Source organism: Homalodisca vitripennis, chromosome 3, assembly GCF_021130785.1.
Source record: "Homalodisca vitripennis isolate AUS2020 chromosome 3, UT_GWSS_2.1, whole genome shotgun sequence".
NCBI lineage: Eukaryota > Metazoa > Arthropoda > Insecta > Hemiptera > Cicadellidae > Homalodisca > Homalodisca vitripennis.
Genome location: NC_060209.1, coordinates 193,883,400 through 193,901,836, shown reverse-complemented (window position 1 = coordinate 193,901,836; position 18,437 = coordinate 193,883,400). Strand labels below are relative to the sequence as shown.

At 34.3% G+C, this 18,437-nt stretch overlaps 1 protein-coding gene across 5 annotated transcripts in view; it reads left to right on the top strand.

The window, feature by feature from the left end:
* Nucleotides 1–18,437, top strand: part of LOC124357957 (vascular endothelial growth factor receptor kdr-like) — a 76,550-nt gene that overhangs the window by 23,563 nt on the left and 34,550 nt on the right. For all 5 annotated transcript variants that reach the window (XR_006922011.1, XM_046810121.1, XM_046810122.1 and 2 more), the window contains 9 exons: nucleotides 43–214; nucleotides 1,273–1,390; nucleotides 2,184–2,365; nucleotides 3,476–3,645; nucleotides 4,118–4,292; nucleotides 7,840–7,986; nucleotides 14,492–14,647; nucleotides 16,176–16,309; nucleotides 18,153–18,309. Coding sequence is in view for 4 of the 5 variants with exons in the window: in XM_046810121.1 (XP_046666077.1) it covers nucleotides 43–214; nucleotides 1,273–1,390; nucleotides 2,184–2,365; nucleotides 3,476–3,645; nucleotides 4,118–4,292; nucleotides 7,840–7,986; nucleotides 14,492–14,647; nucleotides 16,176–16,309; nucleotides 18,153–18,309 (1,411 nt within the window). In the remaining variant the exon portion in view is untranslated. The remainder of the gene's footprint in view (nucleotides 1–42; nucleotides 215–1,272; nucleotides 1,391–2,183; nucleotides 2,366–3,475; nucleotides 3,646–4,117; nucleotides 4,293–7,839; nucleotides 7,987–14,491; nucleotides 14,648–16,175; nucleotides 16,310–18,152; nucleotides 18,310–18,437) is intronic.

The following is an 18,437-nucleotide window of genomic DNA, read 5'->3' as shown; positions in this document are numbered from 1 at the left end:
TTCTTGATACAAAAATATTAACAACTAATTTATCTGTTGCAGAGTAATCACATACACTCGGAGAGACTTATAAACAAAGTTGATGGACAATATAACACACAAGTCACCCTGAACATCTACAATGTGAATGAGGAAGACGAAGGGGAATATATCTGTCAAGTGGTCGACCAGTCGAACAATAAAAACAGTAATAAAACAACGCTAAGGGTAACAGGTAAGAGTGATTTCACTTTATTTATTGAATACCACACCAAGATTTACCAAGTGCGGTTTGTTTTTGAAAGGGTAACAGGATTTCAGAGTGTTGTATACTGTATATTATAAAAATAAAACACAATATTTCGATGATCTATCTATTCTCTTTTTCAGCTATCTAAAAAGTTTGTTATTGATGATGGAAGGTTTGAAAGGATAACAGGATTTAGGACATTTGCCATCGTTACAGGTTATAAAAGGTATAACTCTACATTTCGAGAATTGATTCCCACCTGACGAAGAAGATAGATTCCAATCCTTGAAACGTTGTGTTATACCTTTTATAACCTGTAGCAATGGCAAATGTCTGAAATCCTGTTATCCTACCTAAAAAGGGTATGACAAGGTTAATAAGCACAAATTAATAATAATAATAATAATAATTATGACCTTACATCCATTAGGTACTGAAAAAAACACAAATCAATAGCCTACATTATACGGCAAAGATCTCACCAAAGTCGAACTTACAACTGAACAGATTATACAAGTTCAAGCATATAATAGTTTAGAGCAGTTAGATGAAGCACAAACATATGATGAACTGCCCAAAACAGCTGATCACGCAGTTAACAATTTGAGGAACAAATCTACACCACACATTTCGTTCCATGTACCTCATCATCTGAAAAACAAACATGATGGAGGTAACTGGGAGAGAGGAAAGGCCCTCCCACACATTTGCAAACGTCTTTGACTTTATAATTTTGTTCTTGATCTCAAGGTCATCTAGTGTTCGAATTTCATTGACTGAGGTTTCTTTGATTGTTACAATTTGTTTAGGTTTTCTAGTTAATTATTTTTTTAATTAGTAGCAATATTAGTTATTCACAAAATATATAGACACACTATTATTTAGCACAAACTTTTAACTTGGACAGAAATTTTGCTTTTTGTTTTCTCTTTATGACTTTAATCTGCATATTGGGGGAATATTGTCCGAAAAAGAAACAAAACATAAAACCTCACCTGAGGATCACTTTATTGAATACTAAACCTGTTCTTGTCATGTCACAGCTCACAGTGTCCTGGATCTGATTCCTGCGAAGACAGAATACTCAGTTCACCCGGGAGTCGCCAACGAGGAATTGGTTGTCAACATCGAATCCTCCCCCGAGGTCAAGTACAAACAATGGTACGTTGGCTGAAAGTTGTTTGGTTGGTAAATACACGTCTGATCAAAACCTCAATATTGTAACATCCTAATCAAAATTGATAAACAATTTTATATATGTGCAGTTGATATATTTTTAAAGATTTTAATTTATACTTAATTGTTTTAATTTGCTCATCTACGGGTTATTATTTATTTTTGAACCCTTTGACTTTGGTTGTTATGATACTGCACAACACTTTTTTTCTGCTCTCACAATGTCACATATTCTCACCTAAAATTAGTGTTAAATTAAATTTTTGAATGATGATCTCAAAACTGTACATAACAAAGATATTGAAACACTGGAATGTTCTAGCGAATGCAAATTTCGTATAAGTGCGATCTATGAGTAGATCCTCAAGATAATGACAGTGATAAACATTTTGTAAACGGATTCAAATGTATTTCCAATGACAAAACATTTTTAACTTAACAGTATCAATTGTCTCTTATATAGTGAAAACTCACTAAAACATGTTACAATTATTTTGTGTCATTGGAATTATATTAGAATCTATTTTAAAAATGTGTATCATGATACTATTTTTATGTTCCGGTATGTACAGTAGAGAATAATGATGTTTGATTCTGAAACCGTAACTTTTTCCGAACTTATGTACTAGCAAAGACTAGAATTTTGGAAGATACAAGTTCACAAATATTAGATGCCATTGAGTTAACACTTTTAGCTGAAATTTGATTTGGTTATTGTTTGTGTTATTTATATAAACTTGTTTTATAATAATAAAACAATGCTGTGTTCAATGCACAGGTATGATTATGAGGACCGGTTGATAATCACACAAGGCAGTTCTAAGTACACAGTTACTGACAACCAGTTCATGAGCAAACTCACAATTAAGCGGCCGAACACACGAGACTCAGGGACCTACAGGCTGGAGGTGAACAACGGGGTGTACACTAAGAGTGTCCTCATCCCAGCAACATTCAATGGTAGGTTACAGAGATGGCCTGTGTCTTCCTTTCTCTTGGGAATGCCAAAAGGTTGTGTTTTAAATATAGATACATTTTTGTTATAATGTTCAGATGGTGAGAAGCAGTATTAGATTTATAGGTGCTTAGTTTCTCAAGTTGCAGAGCAAAGATTTAATTTATAAACTAAAAAAAGGAGCCATTACACTACATGTTTATACTATGTACATACGCACAACAAGCTATGCATGTATGCACAGCAAACTAAGTATGTACGCACAGCAAGCTACGTACGTACGCACAGCAAGCTACGTACGTACGCACAGCAAGCTACGTACATACGCACAGCAAACTACGTACATACGCACAGCAAGCTACGTATTTATGTACAGCAAGCTACGTATTTATGTACAGCAAGCTACGTACATACGCACAGCAAGCTACGTACGTACGCACAGCAAGCTACGTACGTACGCACAGCAAGCTACGTATTTATGTACAGCAAGCTACGTATTTATGTACAGCAAGCTACGTACATACGCACACCAGGCTACGTACGTACACACAGCAAGCTACGTACATACGCACACCAGGCTACGTACGTACACACAGCAAGCTACGTACATACGCACACCAGGCTACGTACGTACACACAGCAAGCTACGTACATATGCACACCAGGCTACGTACGTACACACAGCAAGCTACGTACATACGCACAACAAGCTACGTATTTATGTACAGCAATCTCATGGTTGTGTGGTCAAATTTAATGTAGTAGTCTCTTAAACATTGAAATAATCTGACGAATGAACCATCATACAAATTACAGGAACTATTATTATGGATGGGGAATTGAAAGGGGGAATGTTCAGTATGTACTTCAACTTCTTGTCCCCAATCAGCTGGCAGGAAGTGATAGTTTCTTCTAACTTTGTTTATAATTTATACCACCAACCAAATTGTTTACAAGCAATTTTCCTTATGTTTAAAGTTGTTTAGATGAATAGGTTTCTTTATGAGAGATGGACAATTGAAAAAGATAGCACTGATAGGGTATGAGTGTATTTAGCTCTGTGCGAAGAACTAATCCTCTTTCTTGTCCTTACAGTGTAAATGATGATTTTTCAGGTATTCCGGAAGTAATAGTGAATAATGGAGAGACAGAAAAGTTCTACCTGACAGACAATGAACACATCATTGACTGTGAGGTTTTTGGACATCCCAGGCCCAACATCACTTGGATCTCCGTCCCTTGTCCAAACTACCCTGTCTGCCTGGATCGCCATGAGCCTGTACCGGTAAGATAGCATAATGAAATTTGGACAAATATACAGTTGAAATTATTTTTACATTTGTGATTTCATATACAACTAGATTTATCATTATAATATATTGTTTAAGCTCCCCTTCAGTCCTCGTCATTTGTGTCTACCACAGTGAAGGCCTCGGTCACAGCCAACGTTGTCCCTTGTCACTAAAAGGACAAAAATAAGTTTGACTTTGGGCGAAAGAAAAAATATTTGTATTTTAAACTGATCATAATAAGGTTTTTTTTAATTTTTTATTATCGAGTCACTGCAAGTATACAAATCATTCAAGTAACTCATTATGCACATAATTTACTTCATAAATAAATATATTCTTGCAAGAATATAAAAGTATCTAAAATAATTATGATTAGTTGTATATTGATTTATCGATGTTCAATGTAAATTAAATCACAATCATGTAACATGTTTTTTCATGTAAGTTTTATTAATAATGTTTCAGCTGGCTATGTATGTAGCGCACAAGAATGAGGAGCTTCCACTCCACAAACCACTCAAGTCTAGCATCAGAGTACCCAAACATCATGAAACAGCCAAGTTTTTCTGTGTGGCCAACAATCTTTACACTCAAGATTCCACTGAGGACCGACAGAATTACACATATTTTCTTGCTACAGGTAATTAAGTGATCCCTTTCTTTACCCTTTGAGTGTTGAGGAGCCTTCTCTGTTATGACGCAAGTCCTTGAAGCCCATTACGGGCTTCTTAGCAATTTATTTATTTTAAAAAGTAAGGTAAAGGATGTCTTATTTTACCAGGTGAAGTTACGGCTAAGAATAACATTTAACCTGGAGATGGTTTAGTCCCTCTATGGTTTTTGACATAACCTAATATTCTTAACGATTGCGTAAAAGTGTGGCACTGTCATTATTACGCACTGTCATTATTATGTTGTTACCGTTTTTTTTCCTGTTGTCTGCCGTAATATTGCACAAGAAGCATTTCTACGACAACCGCATTTCATGAGTGTTTGCACCTAGGTGAGTTTGCTGTAGTCGCACAGTGCTTTTAATCGTAAAAAGTAAGCGCTCTGTGGATATTATTTTGATATAAATTTTCCCTTAAAACCCTTCTTTATTAAACACAATAAAAAAACCAATGGATAGATTATGAAATAACTTGCAAACAAAAAGAACTTATAAATAAACATAATTTTATATAGGAAGAGTAAAAATAACAAACAAATAAAACTTTCTTTGAAGGAACAAAAAAATAAATATAAAAAATTGATTCAAAAAAAGAAAAGAGATTACATTAATAATAAAGTGGTGAATACAACAAATATCAATAAAACTATATGGCAAGTGGTAAAATAATGAAATTAGAAACAGTAAGGAAATGTCATTTAAAAATAAAGAGCTTAACGATGGTGGTAAAATAATCTGTGACCCTGTTTATTGTGTAGCTGATTTATTAAACATAAGTTTTGTCGAAATGGTAAAAAAAGCATGTTGCTCCAAATTTAAACAAAAAGTCAATTTCTATTAATCGAAATTCAAATTATAAAAGTAAATTTAAATGCAACACTATTGACTGTGATCAACTAATTAAAATAATTGATTCTATTAAGCCAAAATGGTCGGCAGGGTATGATGACATACCTATTAAAGATTATTAAAGAGGCAAAACATGCACTTTTAAATCCTCTTTTACATGTGGTGAATGTTTCTATAATAACAGGAAACTTCCCAACTCAATTAAAAAATATCAAAAGTTGTTCCTGTGTTAAAAAAAGGAGGACAGCAAAAATCCTCTAAATTATAGACCATTGGCAATACAACCTGCTTTATCAAAAATATTTGAAAAGACTATGATGATTCAATTAGTAGACTATTTTGAGAAGGGTAAATTGCTGGATTTGGAGCAGCATGGCTATAGAAAAAAATAGATCAACGGTAACAGCATTAATTGATTTATATTGAGAATGTGCTAGAAAATTTGGATGAAGGGAATCATACTGTTGGAGCCTTTCTGGATCTGACAAAGGCATTTTGATAGTGTCTGCCATAAAACCTTGCTAGAAAAATTAGAATCATATGGTATTGAGGATAAAGAATTAAGATGGCACCAGTCATATCTGGAAGGGCGACAGCAGTATGTTAGTATTAAATATCTAGGTAATAATGAAATAAAGAAATATTAATTCAAGAATAGAAAAAAATACAATATTCTGTACCACAAGTTCAGTATTGGGGCCCATTTTTGTTCTTATGCTACTTGGGAGGTATGCCACAGATTTTAACAAATTTATCAAATAAAAATCATTTATGTTTGTTTGCAGATGATATAAGTATGTCAGTTTCTGGAAAAGATTTACAAAGTGTAATAAATACAACAGAATATTCAATTGTCACAACTAAAATGTTACTTGAATGATAGAAATTTATTACTAAATTCTGATAAAACAATTCTAATGAAATTTAAATGTAAACAATCAAATGAGATAAATACAATTGGAAATAAATTTGTAAAAGATACAAAATTCTTGGGTCTGGCTCTAAGTAATACATTAAGTTGGACAAAACAAGTAGAAAAAAATTTGTCATAAAATGAGTTCTGGAATATTTGCAATCAGGCGGTTAATCCTTCTTCCTAGAAATAAATGCACTGAAATCTGTTTACTATGCCTTGATACATCCACACATTTCATATGGCATTGAAATTTATGGTGGAACCAGTGCAAATAACTTAAACAAAATATTACATTTACAAAAAGTGGCAATAAGACATATTCTACACCTTAAAAAATAATGATAGTTGTAAAGACCACTTTATTAACCTAAGAATAATGACAGTATATAGTTTATATATTTATAAAACTATATTACATGTCAAGACAAATGCAGAGTCTATACCAAGGCAACAAGATTATCATAATTATAATACAAGAAATAGAGAAAATTTTGTAGTAAAGAAACATAATAAAGAAAAAATATAAACAGTGTCCGACATACATAGGAATAAAATTTATAAATGACCTTCCAGGCTGTATTAAGAATGAGAATTCTTTTAATAATTTTAAGAAAATGTTGAAACAATTTTGTACAGATCATTCATTCTACTCTCTTGAAGAGTTTTTTACACTGTGACTTGAAAGTTAATTTTGTTTGTATTTGCCTACCATTACAAAACATATTAACACTATGGACATAAATATTTAAAATATTATATGTATTATTATACTGTATTAAATATAAAGTATGAATACTCTAACCTGAGTCTTATGTTTTATATTGTAGTAAAGGTAATTGACGCAATTCATGTACATTATGTATAAAAAAGAATAAAGGAATTTTGAATTTGAATTTGAATTTGAATAAGTTATAGTCGTAGTGCATTCACCCAGAAAGTGAGGATCCAAGTTCGAGTCCCGGCAGAGCAAGTACTTTTTGTGACTCAATTATTTTGTATTTGAAAATAAATAAAAACCTTTCCGGATTACTGAGTATGGTATTCAGAAAAAATGTTTGTTTTGTAACAAATTTTGTTTGTTCTTTCATTATTGTATAATACAACAGTAATATTTAACAGAATTAAAATCTTTTAGCTTTATCCTGATTATATATTTAATTTCAAGAAACATCGAATCACTTAAAATACTTACTCCGCTGGAACAGTACTTAACAGTAACAGTACATATAAGTATTTTAATATGTAAATTAAATGCATTTTATATAAATAAAAAGAAATTTTCTACTATATTTTTTGTTTGCAAGAAAATGTTGTAATAAAATTTGATACAGAGCTTAGAAATGTTCAATAATAATTTGTATTAGTAAAAGTCACAAAACTTCTCGCATGTAGACGTTAAAACAACAATATTCCCGTTTTTTCGCAAAAAACCATTATTTCCATCATGCAAAAGGTAAAATTTTATTACTATTATAAATAATTCATAACCATTTATTATTTATACACTTTGTAGCAGTATAAAATATATATATATATATATATATATATATATATATATATATATATCGTATTTATATTATATATAATAATATTATATTTCAGTGATTTATCATGTGCAGTTTAAAGAAATGTGCACATTTATGATGATAAATCGTGTGGAATATGTACAAACTTTCATGTAGTAGTAACAACATTCATACAGTAATCCATCCAATTGTTAAGAGAATATTTCACAAGTATTTTTTATTTCAGAGGTGGAAGAGGGGTTTAACATTGTACACCCCGAACTGGTGGTACAAACCGACAACGTTACGCTAAGCTGCGGAGCATCCAAATACAAGTACACTTCTGACTTCCGGTGGTTTCTTGAGAAAGATGGACAACAATCTGAACTCCTGGGTGAGTCTGGAGACTGTATTAGATGTAAGGGGGCTGTCCAGAAAGTAGATAACGTTTCGCTCTGTAGCCACTAGGGGCGGGACGATCACAACCATTTTTATGTCAGGGCATTTCTCCGTTCAGTGGCTATCCAGCCGTGCTATTGAGAGGTTACTGTTGCTCCTTGTTGTTTTACAATATCAGTTAATAATGTGTGACACAATTGAAAATCCCTTGAGTTGTGAAGTGCAGTTGGTAATACGATTTTTGTTGGATAAACACAGTAAACCAATCGAGATCTATAATCAACTCTGTGAAGTTTATGGGAAAAATGTGATTACTGAAGATGGAGTTTGTCAGTGGTGCATTAGGTTTAAAAATGACCGAATTAATGTGCATGATGACAAACAAATTGGACGGCCAAGCATTGTGACCGATAACATTTGTATCTAAAGTCAATGAGAAGAATAAAGAAGACTGCCGATTCACAATAACAGAACTCTCACTTGTAATGTATTGAATTACAATAATAATTATAATAATAATTATTATACATATTATAAATTGTTATTGGCAAGTTAAAGCCACAGCCAAAGACCAACTGTATGATCTATGATGCTGTGACGTCATATGGGGTGATTAGTTTGAATAAATGCCATTGGCTGTTCTCATCAACGCCACCAGATCACACCACCTACCACTTTCCAGTGTCCTGCCCTTGTCTCTCTCTCTGTTACCCTCCAACCTTAACCGAGCACAGTCGATGATTCAGTCTTTTATTCCGATTCCCCGTAACCCGTACACAACAATTGGCGACGAGGTATTAATGCGATCCCGCGAGTGCAATGCAACCTGTTCGATTGTGCGTAAATAATTTCTCCGAAAATTATAGTGGGAGGAAGTGTGTCTGTAGTTTGGCGTCACGTGGACTCAAAATCGGTACATTTTGATGTTGGAAGACAAGGTCGTAAATTAGAACATTTCGTCTTTATTAGTGAAACAGTAAAAATGGCGGGAATTATTGGCGGAATTGGTGACTTCGACAACAGTGCAGAAACTTGGAATTCGTATGTTGAACGATTTGAATTATTCGTTGACTGTAACAGTATTAGTGACGACAAAAAGGTTAGTACGTTACACCCTGTAGGGTGTGAAAACGTACAGTTTGTTACGAGATTTATGTACGCCGGAAAAACCTTCAGTGAAAAAGTTTGATGAATTAGTGAAGTTAATTCAGGACCATTTGTACCCGAAGCCATCATTCATAGCTGAAAGGTACAAATTCAGCAAAAGGAATCAACAGGAAGGAGAATCAGTCGCAGAGTACATCGCCAGCCTCAAGAAATTGTCTGCATACTGCGAGTTTGGCGCATCCCTCAACGACTATCTCAGAGACAGACTGGTGAGCGGCATCAGGAGTGAGTCGACCAAGCAGAGGCTGTTGGGAGAGACCACCCTAACCTTCGGACCAGGCTGTGAAAATCGTCTGCTCAGTGGAAGCGGCGGAGAAGAATGCGGCGGCATTGACAGTGAACGGCGGCAGCCGGGTCCAGCGGGATGGCAGCGCATCACCACCCACATGTGAGAGTCGGCGGCAGCGGTGGCAGCGCGAGCTACAACGCAAGGCACGAAGTCAAGGTGCAGTGTACCTGCTGTGGGCAGTGTGGTCACTATAGGAAGCAGTGCAAATTGTTTGGTGTTGTGTGTCACAAATGTGGTAAAAGAAATCACATATCTAAGGTATGTCGATCTACTGAAATTAGTTAAGTTACCAGACAATCAGCTTTCGAAAGTTAAGAAAGGTATATCTTATCAGTCTAATTTTCAAAACAAGGAAAAACAAAGAAATTATAAGAAAACATTAATTTTGTAAATGATAGTTCAGAACTGTCAGATTCAAATAATTCTAAGAATTATGTTCAGAGTGATGAAAATCTTGAGAGTTATGTCGAGGACATACAGAATTTATTTAAAAGTAAATGAAACTCACCGTAAAAGAATTAGAGTTGACCCAATTAAGATTAAAGTCCTAGTGCAAGGTCGAGAAAACCATATTTGAAGTTGATACTGGAGCTAGTGTCACAGTGTGTAGTGAGGATTTTTATGAAAATAATTTTAGTTCTTGTAAATTGTTAGAAAACGACCTAACTTTGAGTTCGTACACTAATGAACCTATTATACCTGTGGGCAAAGTTAATGTTTGCTATGAGAAAATACATAAATGCTTAGATTTGTATGTGATTAGAGGAGGTTCACATCCTTTAATGGGTCGTGATTGGCTTAAGGTACTGGGAGTTGACATTTCGTTTAAAATTAACTTGTGTGTTATAAACAGACCTATAGATAACAAGGCTAATTTCGAGACAATGACGTCCGAGCTAACTAATCAATTTCCAGAAGTGTTCACTGAGAAACTAGGTCAGTATACAGGCGAACCAGTAAAAACTAAATCTAAAAGAAAATGCTAGACCTAGGTATTTTAAGCCAAGACCGATACCATTCTCATTGAAAAGTAAGGTAGAAAAAGAACTACAACGCTTAGTTGACGAACAAGTGTTAATTCCAGTAAGCAGCTCGGAATGGGGAACGCCCATTGTACCAGTATTAAAAAAGAACGGTGAAATTAGGCTATGTGGAGACTTTAAAGTTACTCTAAATCAGTATCTAGAAGTAGACAGTACCCTATACCTAGAATAGAAGATTTATTTGCAAATTTACAGCATGGAGAACGTTTCTCTAAAATTAGATCTTAGTCAAGCCTATATGCAATTAAAGTTAGACAGTGGAGTCACAAAAATTATGTACAATTAGCACGCATTAAGGGTCTTTTCTCATATAGTAGAATGCCTTATGGAATCTCATCAGCCCCAGGAATATTTCAAAGAGTTATTGAACAATCTTTGCATAATTTAGAAGGCATATCAGTGTTCATGGATGATATTCTTATCACCGCACCAAATAACGAAACTCATGTAAGTAGGTTTGCAAGAGGTTTGTAAACGCCTGAGTGAAAAAAGGATTTACCGTTAAAGAAAGATAAATGTACATTCTTTGTAGACAAAATCGAGTATCTTGGTTTTAGTATCGATAAAGATGGGACTGCATACCTCTGAATCTAAAATTAAAGCTAATAAATCAAGCACCTGTACCTAAATCTGTCACTCAAGTCAAAGCTTTTATTGGCTTGGTAAATTATTATGGAAAGTTTATCAAAAAATTTGTCAACAATCTTGAGGTCCGTTGTACAACTTGTTAAAAAAGGACGTGCCATTTGATTTTGATGAAAAATGTCTCAAATCATTTAGCCATGTCAAGGATGTTTTTGACTAAAGCACCAGTTTTGGCGCATTATGATTCAAAGTTGCCTGTAAAACTAGCAGTAGACGCAAGCTCGACAGGGCTGGGCTGACGTACTTAGTATCATAACCCCTGAAGGCGTTGAGAAACCTATTGCATACCACTCTCGTACTTTATCACCAGCAGAATGTCAATATTCACAAATAGATAAGGAAGCTTTAGCAGTAGTATATGGAGTAAGGAAATTTCATCAATATTTGTATGGCCGAAAAATTCACATTGTGTACTGATCACAAACCTTTAATTAGCATATTTGGACCGAAAAAGGGTTTACCTGTTTTCGCAGCAAGCCGATTACAAAGATACGCATTATTTTTAAGTGGATACAATTTTTGATGTACAGTATGTAAGGTCAGAAAAGCATGGTAACGCAGACGCATTATCACGCTTACCATTAAGCACTAAACACGTTGTAAATAATAACAATGAACCAAGGTGGAAAGGTACCATATTTACACTGTATCGCTGAAAGTTCAGTACCTTTAACTTTTGAAGATGTAAAAGCTGAAACCCAAAATGATCCTATTATAAAACAAATACATAACTATGTGATGTACGGATGGCCAAACTTTTTTGTCAGGAGAGAATAGGGAATTGTTACCTTATTTCCAAAGGAAGGACGAGCTAAACAGTTGAGCATGGCATTGTTATGTGGGGATATAGGAATTGTTGTTCCTAACAAGTTGCGTAGCTACATATTAAATGAGTTACACGCGAGTCACTTGGGAATTGTAAAAATGAAGTCAGTAGCAAGATCCTATATTTGGTGGCCAAATATAGATGAAAACATTGAAAGCCTAGCGAACAATTGCTCTTCCTGTCTTATGGAACGTTCTAGTCCTAGTAAGAGTAATCTACATGTTTGGCACTATCCATCTATGCCATGGGAAAGATTGCATATTGATTACTTGGGTCCTTTCAAAGATAAGACCTACTTGGTAGTAATTGATGCTTACACTAAGTGGTTGGAAGTATTTGAAGTAGGCTCTACTTCAGCTAAGCTAGCTATAGAAAAGTTAAGAGAACTTATTTTCTAGATTTGGATTACCTGTCACTATCCATAGTGATAATAGACCACTAAGATGCAGGCTAGATTTACTCAGACCTAATATAGCCAGAACTGTACAATTAAAACAGGACAAACAAAAAGAATATTTTGGCGGTAGAAAAACGAGAATTCTATTTCCTAATCAATCTGTATTAGTGAGAGATTATCGCTCTAAAGACAAATGGATAGAGGGCATTGTAATAAAACAGTTAAATAATGTAATGTATTCTGTTATGACAAAAACTGGTCTAATTTGGAGTAGACATATTGATCAGCTGATAGGACCTACACAGTAGTATTGTTGACAGTGACAGTCAAATTCCACCATCTCAGGACCGTACAGTTGCGGAGCGTGAGACAGGCGCTCAGTGTCCGCCAACTCCAAGCCCAGTCAGAATTAGTAACACTGACCTCACTAGATCAGCTGGTCTCTCCCCCTCCTCACCGCATCATACCTCTCCATGTCACATCACTACCTCTCATTCTAGACCACGTCTTTCTCTAACCCTCAGCTGTTCCTTCTCCTGTCACTAGAACAGCTGATCATACAAACAGATACCCAACTCGTATTAGGAAACTTGTAGAGAAATTAAACTTGTAAATAACTTATACAGTACTTAAGGATGACATTTAATAATGATATGTGTTATTTATATTTATATGTGTTTATTATATATTTATTATTACACTTGTATTGTTTAATTTATCTATGACTTGTGTGAATTCAATTTATTTTGAAATTTGGAAGGGAGGAAATGTAATGTATTGAATTACAATAATAATTATTATAATAATTATTATACATATTATAAATTGTTATTGGCAAGTTAAAGCCACAGCCAAAGACCAACTGTATGATCTATGATGCTGTGACATCATATGGGGTGATTAGTTTGAATAAATGCCATTGGCTGTTCTCATCACGCCACCAGATCACACCACCTACCACTTCCAGTGTCCTGCCCTTGTCTCTCTCTCTCTGTTACCCTCCAACCTTAAACCGAGCACAGTCGATGATTCAGTCTTTTATTCCGATTTCCCCGTAACCCGTACACAAATAGTATTTTAGTGTCACTTTCAAATTTATATATATTACAATTTTTTTCTTGTATTTTATCTTTTGTTTATATAAAAACGTAATCTACTTTCGTGGATACTGTCATAATTGGAAATTAATTACAAATAAATTTAGCATAGTAATAAAGAGTTGAAATAAACTCACAGATCTGTCTGATTCTATAAAAAGATTATTTGGTGGAACTGAAATAGTAAAAGAAAACCAAAGAGTGTAAAATATGATAGTAAATTCTTTCCTCCACCGAACAAACTCTTGTCACATAATAATATAATAATAATAAGAATCTCTTTATTGCATTCGTTTAACAATTTTTACATCGTATCAAAATCGTCAACAGTTTAAGTCTATTTACACGAGTTCATCCACACATTCACATAACCTCATACTCACAATTCTTACAATCGTTCATGTCACAATCGCATTGTCCTCAGATCCAGCAATCTCAAATATCCCAGCGGCTTGACATGAATTCATCAACAGAGTAGAAAGTCTTGGACTCCAAAAGGAGTTTGAGACGTGTTTTAAATTGATTTTGATTATTGGAAATTTTGATTTCTTCAGGGAGCCTGTTGATTAATCTGACACCAACTTCTTGCGGTAGATTTTGCGCTAATGTCAATCTGCGTTGATGCGTGCGAAAGTTGTCCCTGCCTCTAGTTTCATATTGATGAACGTTCCTGCCACGAATCAAGGTGCACCTTGATCTGCAGTACATGATCACCTCAAAAATATAGAGGCAAGGCAAAGTCAGCAATCTCAACTCCTCGAAAGATTCCCTACACGACTCTCTATAATTCAAATTTTTAATGATTCTGACAGCTTTTTTCTAGAGTCTAAAGACGCGCTCCATTTTGTTTTTTGCACAACTTCCCCAAAGTCTTATCCCATACGCAAAATGAGCATGGATTAGGCCATAGTAGGCCATTTTTAAAACTTCTGGGGAACAAAATTTTGCTAGATTGCGCAGAGCATATATACCTGAGGTAGCTCTAGCACAGACCTAGTTGTTTAAGTGCTGTTCAAAAATAATTGCTGGTTTCCAGATGCGAAGGTGTGGAATGATGAATCTACCTTATCGTACTGGAGACATTTGAATATTCCAGACGTCAGTAAGGACAACGCTGCTATATATAGGTGTCAGGCTACTCACAAAGAAACCAACATAGAGAAGACTCAGATATACAACATGGTCGTAGAATGTAAGTCGTAGCTAACAAGTTAATACCTCATTATAAGAACCTGAAAATCACTTGTAATTTTAGATAATACTAATTAGTTAATAAGAAATAGCTATGTATGATGTAAGCTTCAAATCATATAGATGTTAAAGGAGCAGCAATTTTGCATGTAAATACACTTGAAAATTTACAAACGTAATTTGTTAGCCATGAGAGCATCCATCACATGTATTTGTAGAGATGATTTCAATTGACATATTTATGTCTCTCTCTGAAATCTTCCAGGAGCTGGTGAAATATATTTTGTCACTTATAAATTCCTTAGTAAAGTAACATTTAAAACCATAATGCTATTACAAAACAGTAACACTGAAGTTTTAGCTAGGATGTCTGAGTAAAGTTTTTGTATAGAACCAAATCAATGATCTTTTAATCCCAAAATCAGAATTTCCTACATGTGTATGTCTATTAAAAAAGTCACCTTTTTGTAAAAATGGCTTGAAAATGTCGAATATTATTTTAATTATATACTGTTTTCTCTTGGTTTTAGTTGCGTACAGTATTTAACAACTCTTCCGAGTTTTATATGTATGATGTATTATTAATACTGTAAACCATTTACGTTCTAAAGTACAGACCATATTTTGTGCCTCCATCCTGCATATAATCATTTCAATAACCTAAAAATTTCCACCTCAAATCAATGTAAAAATATACTTTTAAATTTCGAATTAAAAACAAACAGTGTGAAATGATTGATTAATTTTTTCTAACACAACAGTGATGTTTCCAGTTGAAGCTGCAAAGTTATAACTTATAATGTGTAAATTTCTGATAAATAATCAATTTTACATGCTATTTATTCAACATTAAATTGTGTAAAATATTTTTATTCTAGTCTGTTTAGCTACATACTACATTTATGTAACATGAATGTGAATAAAGTTGTAGTGTAATACTTGAAACTCACGATAACCACCAAGAGAATTTGTCTCTATAACGAATGTGTCAGACGTGTCAGAATATAGAAATTTAATTTAACACTTTTTCATCCAGAGACTGAATCTTATGTGTATTTAAAAATGCTTTATGTATATAATGTATTTAAATGGTTTTAAATGTTTTGTCTTAAATAATTTTTAAAGTTTTACTCTCTCCAAATTCTATGTAACTAGTAGTTCTATTGTAAATCAAGGTTTAAATCTTTACAAAATTAGAAGTATAAATAAAAAGTGCTATGAGGATGTTGAGATTTGATGTTAGAAATAATATTGACTGATCCCAGAGCTTTTGATGTTGTAGCTGCAAACTGAGCAGAAGCAGCAATAATCCCGAGGGAGATTGAACTTGGGTGCTATGAGGATGTTGAGATTTGATGTTGGGAATGACTTTAACTGATCTCAGAACTTTTGATGTTGTAGCCTCACTGTAGCTACAACTCAGCAGATGCAGCAGTAGTCCCACTGGAATTGATCTTGGATGCTATAATGATGTTGAGATTTTATGTTGGGAATATTATCGACTGATCCTAGAACTTTTTATGTTGCAGCCTTGTTGGAGCCACATCTCAGCAGAGGCAGCAGTAATGCTGAGTGGAGGGGAACAACGGGCCAGAAGGTGACTTTCCATTGCCAAGTGGACGGCATGCCCCCACCCTCAGTCATCTGGTACAAACAGACAGAGGTAAGCAATTGCACATTATTTTTAAAGTTAGTTCTTTTACTTTTCAAAAAATTACAACATTGCAATCAATTTTAAGCAATATCTCAGTGAAAAAAGTATAAATAAATGAATGCGCTTGTTTATAAAACTAACAGCATCAAGAATTTCTGTTGCTAAAACATTATACAATTTATCAAAGGCATCATTTTGGCTGGCTCACTCGTCATAATTTCTTATATCTGTACAAGTAAAATTTATAATACAGAAATTTTACTGTAAATGTAACAGAAGACTAAACTTTGTATATAACGTGTATATAATTTTGTATGAGGTGTGACTAGAAAATAACTGAATTAGTATTGACAGAGACACAGACCGTTTTATGAATACTGTGGTAAAATGAGTGATTATCAGACAATCAAAAGTCTCTAGTAGACCCTAGGGAGGTTAACGGTTATAGCCGTCAGTACTCCTCATGAGGTTAAGTTCCTCTATGATGTCAACAGCTACTAGAGATCCCTCACTTCACAGTCTCTAAATTCCTCCAATAGGATAGCTGAAATGTGAATGCCCATTGTCACGAGAGCATTCCTTAAATATGTGGTTTTTGGATCAATTCTGGAAAATTAGATAAGCTTGTGCTCTACAAATAATGTGACCTTCCATTTTTACCCCCAGCAATTCTGGCACAAAAAGAACCTCCGTGAAGTTACAAAACAGATGAAAAACTTTCTTACAACAAATACAGTAGAGTCCCGTTAATCCGACCTAATTGGGACCGAGCCCTATTCGGATTATGTGATTGTTCGGATTAGCCAGAATTACAGAAAAATACGGTTTTAAACTTGAGAATGGGTCTATTTTGTTATAGAATTATCAACATTTTTATTAAAACATGTTTTCTGACTGTTGCATTGTATTTCTTGACAAATAAAAGTGTTTGCGAATACTAAGCACATTTACCGTATTTAGTGTGAGAGTTCTATTGTTAAGCAATGTGAGCGTACTGGATATTCTACGGGTCCACGCTACGCGTCATCCAATAGACTCTCTTCAATGCGACAGAAGACAATAACTGAATTTATGTCTTTTAACAATTAATATTGTACTCAATAATAATATCAGTACTGTACGTCCAATTTTCGTTTGATTTCACTTCTTAATACAGTAATTTAACTCATACTTAACCTATAAGTTTCAATTTGATACTTTATTTAACTTCATTATTTATGTACTGTACCGTACACAATTTGTCTTAATAAAATACTGTACAGTATGTCTATTTAATTAAAGTTTTGTTTGTTTATGTACGAAATGATGCACCCATTTTCATTTTTTATGTAATTAGTTCCTATAACTGTTCATTATCGTTATAAATAATTCCTCCTGGACCTGTTCGGATTAACCGACGTTCGGATTACACGTGTTCGGATTAGCAGGACTCCACTGTACTTTACAATTGCTCTTTATAGGGACCTGGAAATGTTGTGGTCCACCCACATCCTTTGAAGCTCGTCATAGTCTTTTAGGTCTGTCTCAGCAAGCAGTTGAGCATCGGATTAGCTCTACTGCCTAGTGCTGCTATCTAGCTGGGTTTAATGAAATTAGAGTTTCATGAGCTTATCGAGAAAGAATTATGGATGGAAACACAAATTTGTGTTGTAATGTCAAGCTTCAATAAAGGTTAAATTTAATAATATTCAACTAATTAAAGCAATTTCCTACATCCATTTCTTTACACACACAATCTATTGATCATATCACTTAAGTCAGAGTTATGTAATTTCAGATTAGGTAATACAAGTTTTGACTTACTGGAAGTTATGAGATGGTAACTGACAATACTTCATAATTAATTTTCCAGATGGGAGAGAAAGAGCTGGAAATAGAGAAATTCAAGCCGAAGGATGGCAATCAGAGCCTGACGATAACAGTCGGACTGGAGGATGATGGGAAGTTTATCTGCAAGGCTGCCAATAAGGCCGGCAAAGCCGCACTTGAGTTCCAAGTCATCGTCACAGGTTTGTCTTCTGAACACTCTTGGATTTTAAACAACAGGTCTTATTTTGTTGCATTATTAAATCTGGTGTGTTTCCGGGGTGCGCCAAAGTGCATGGCAGTAGGCCGCCCCAAGGGAAAAAAGAAAAAA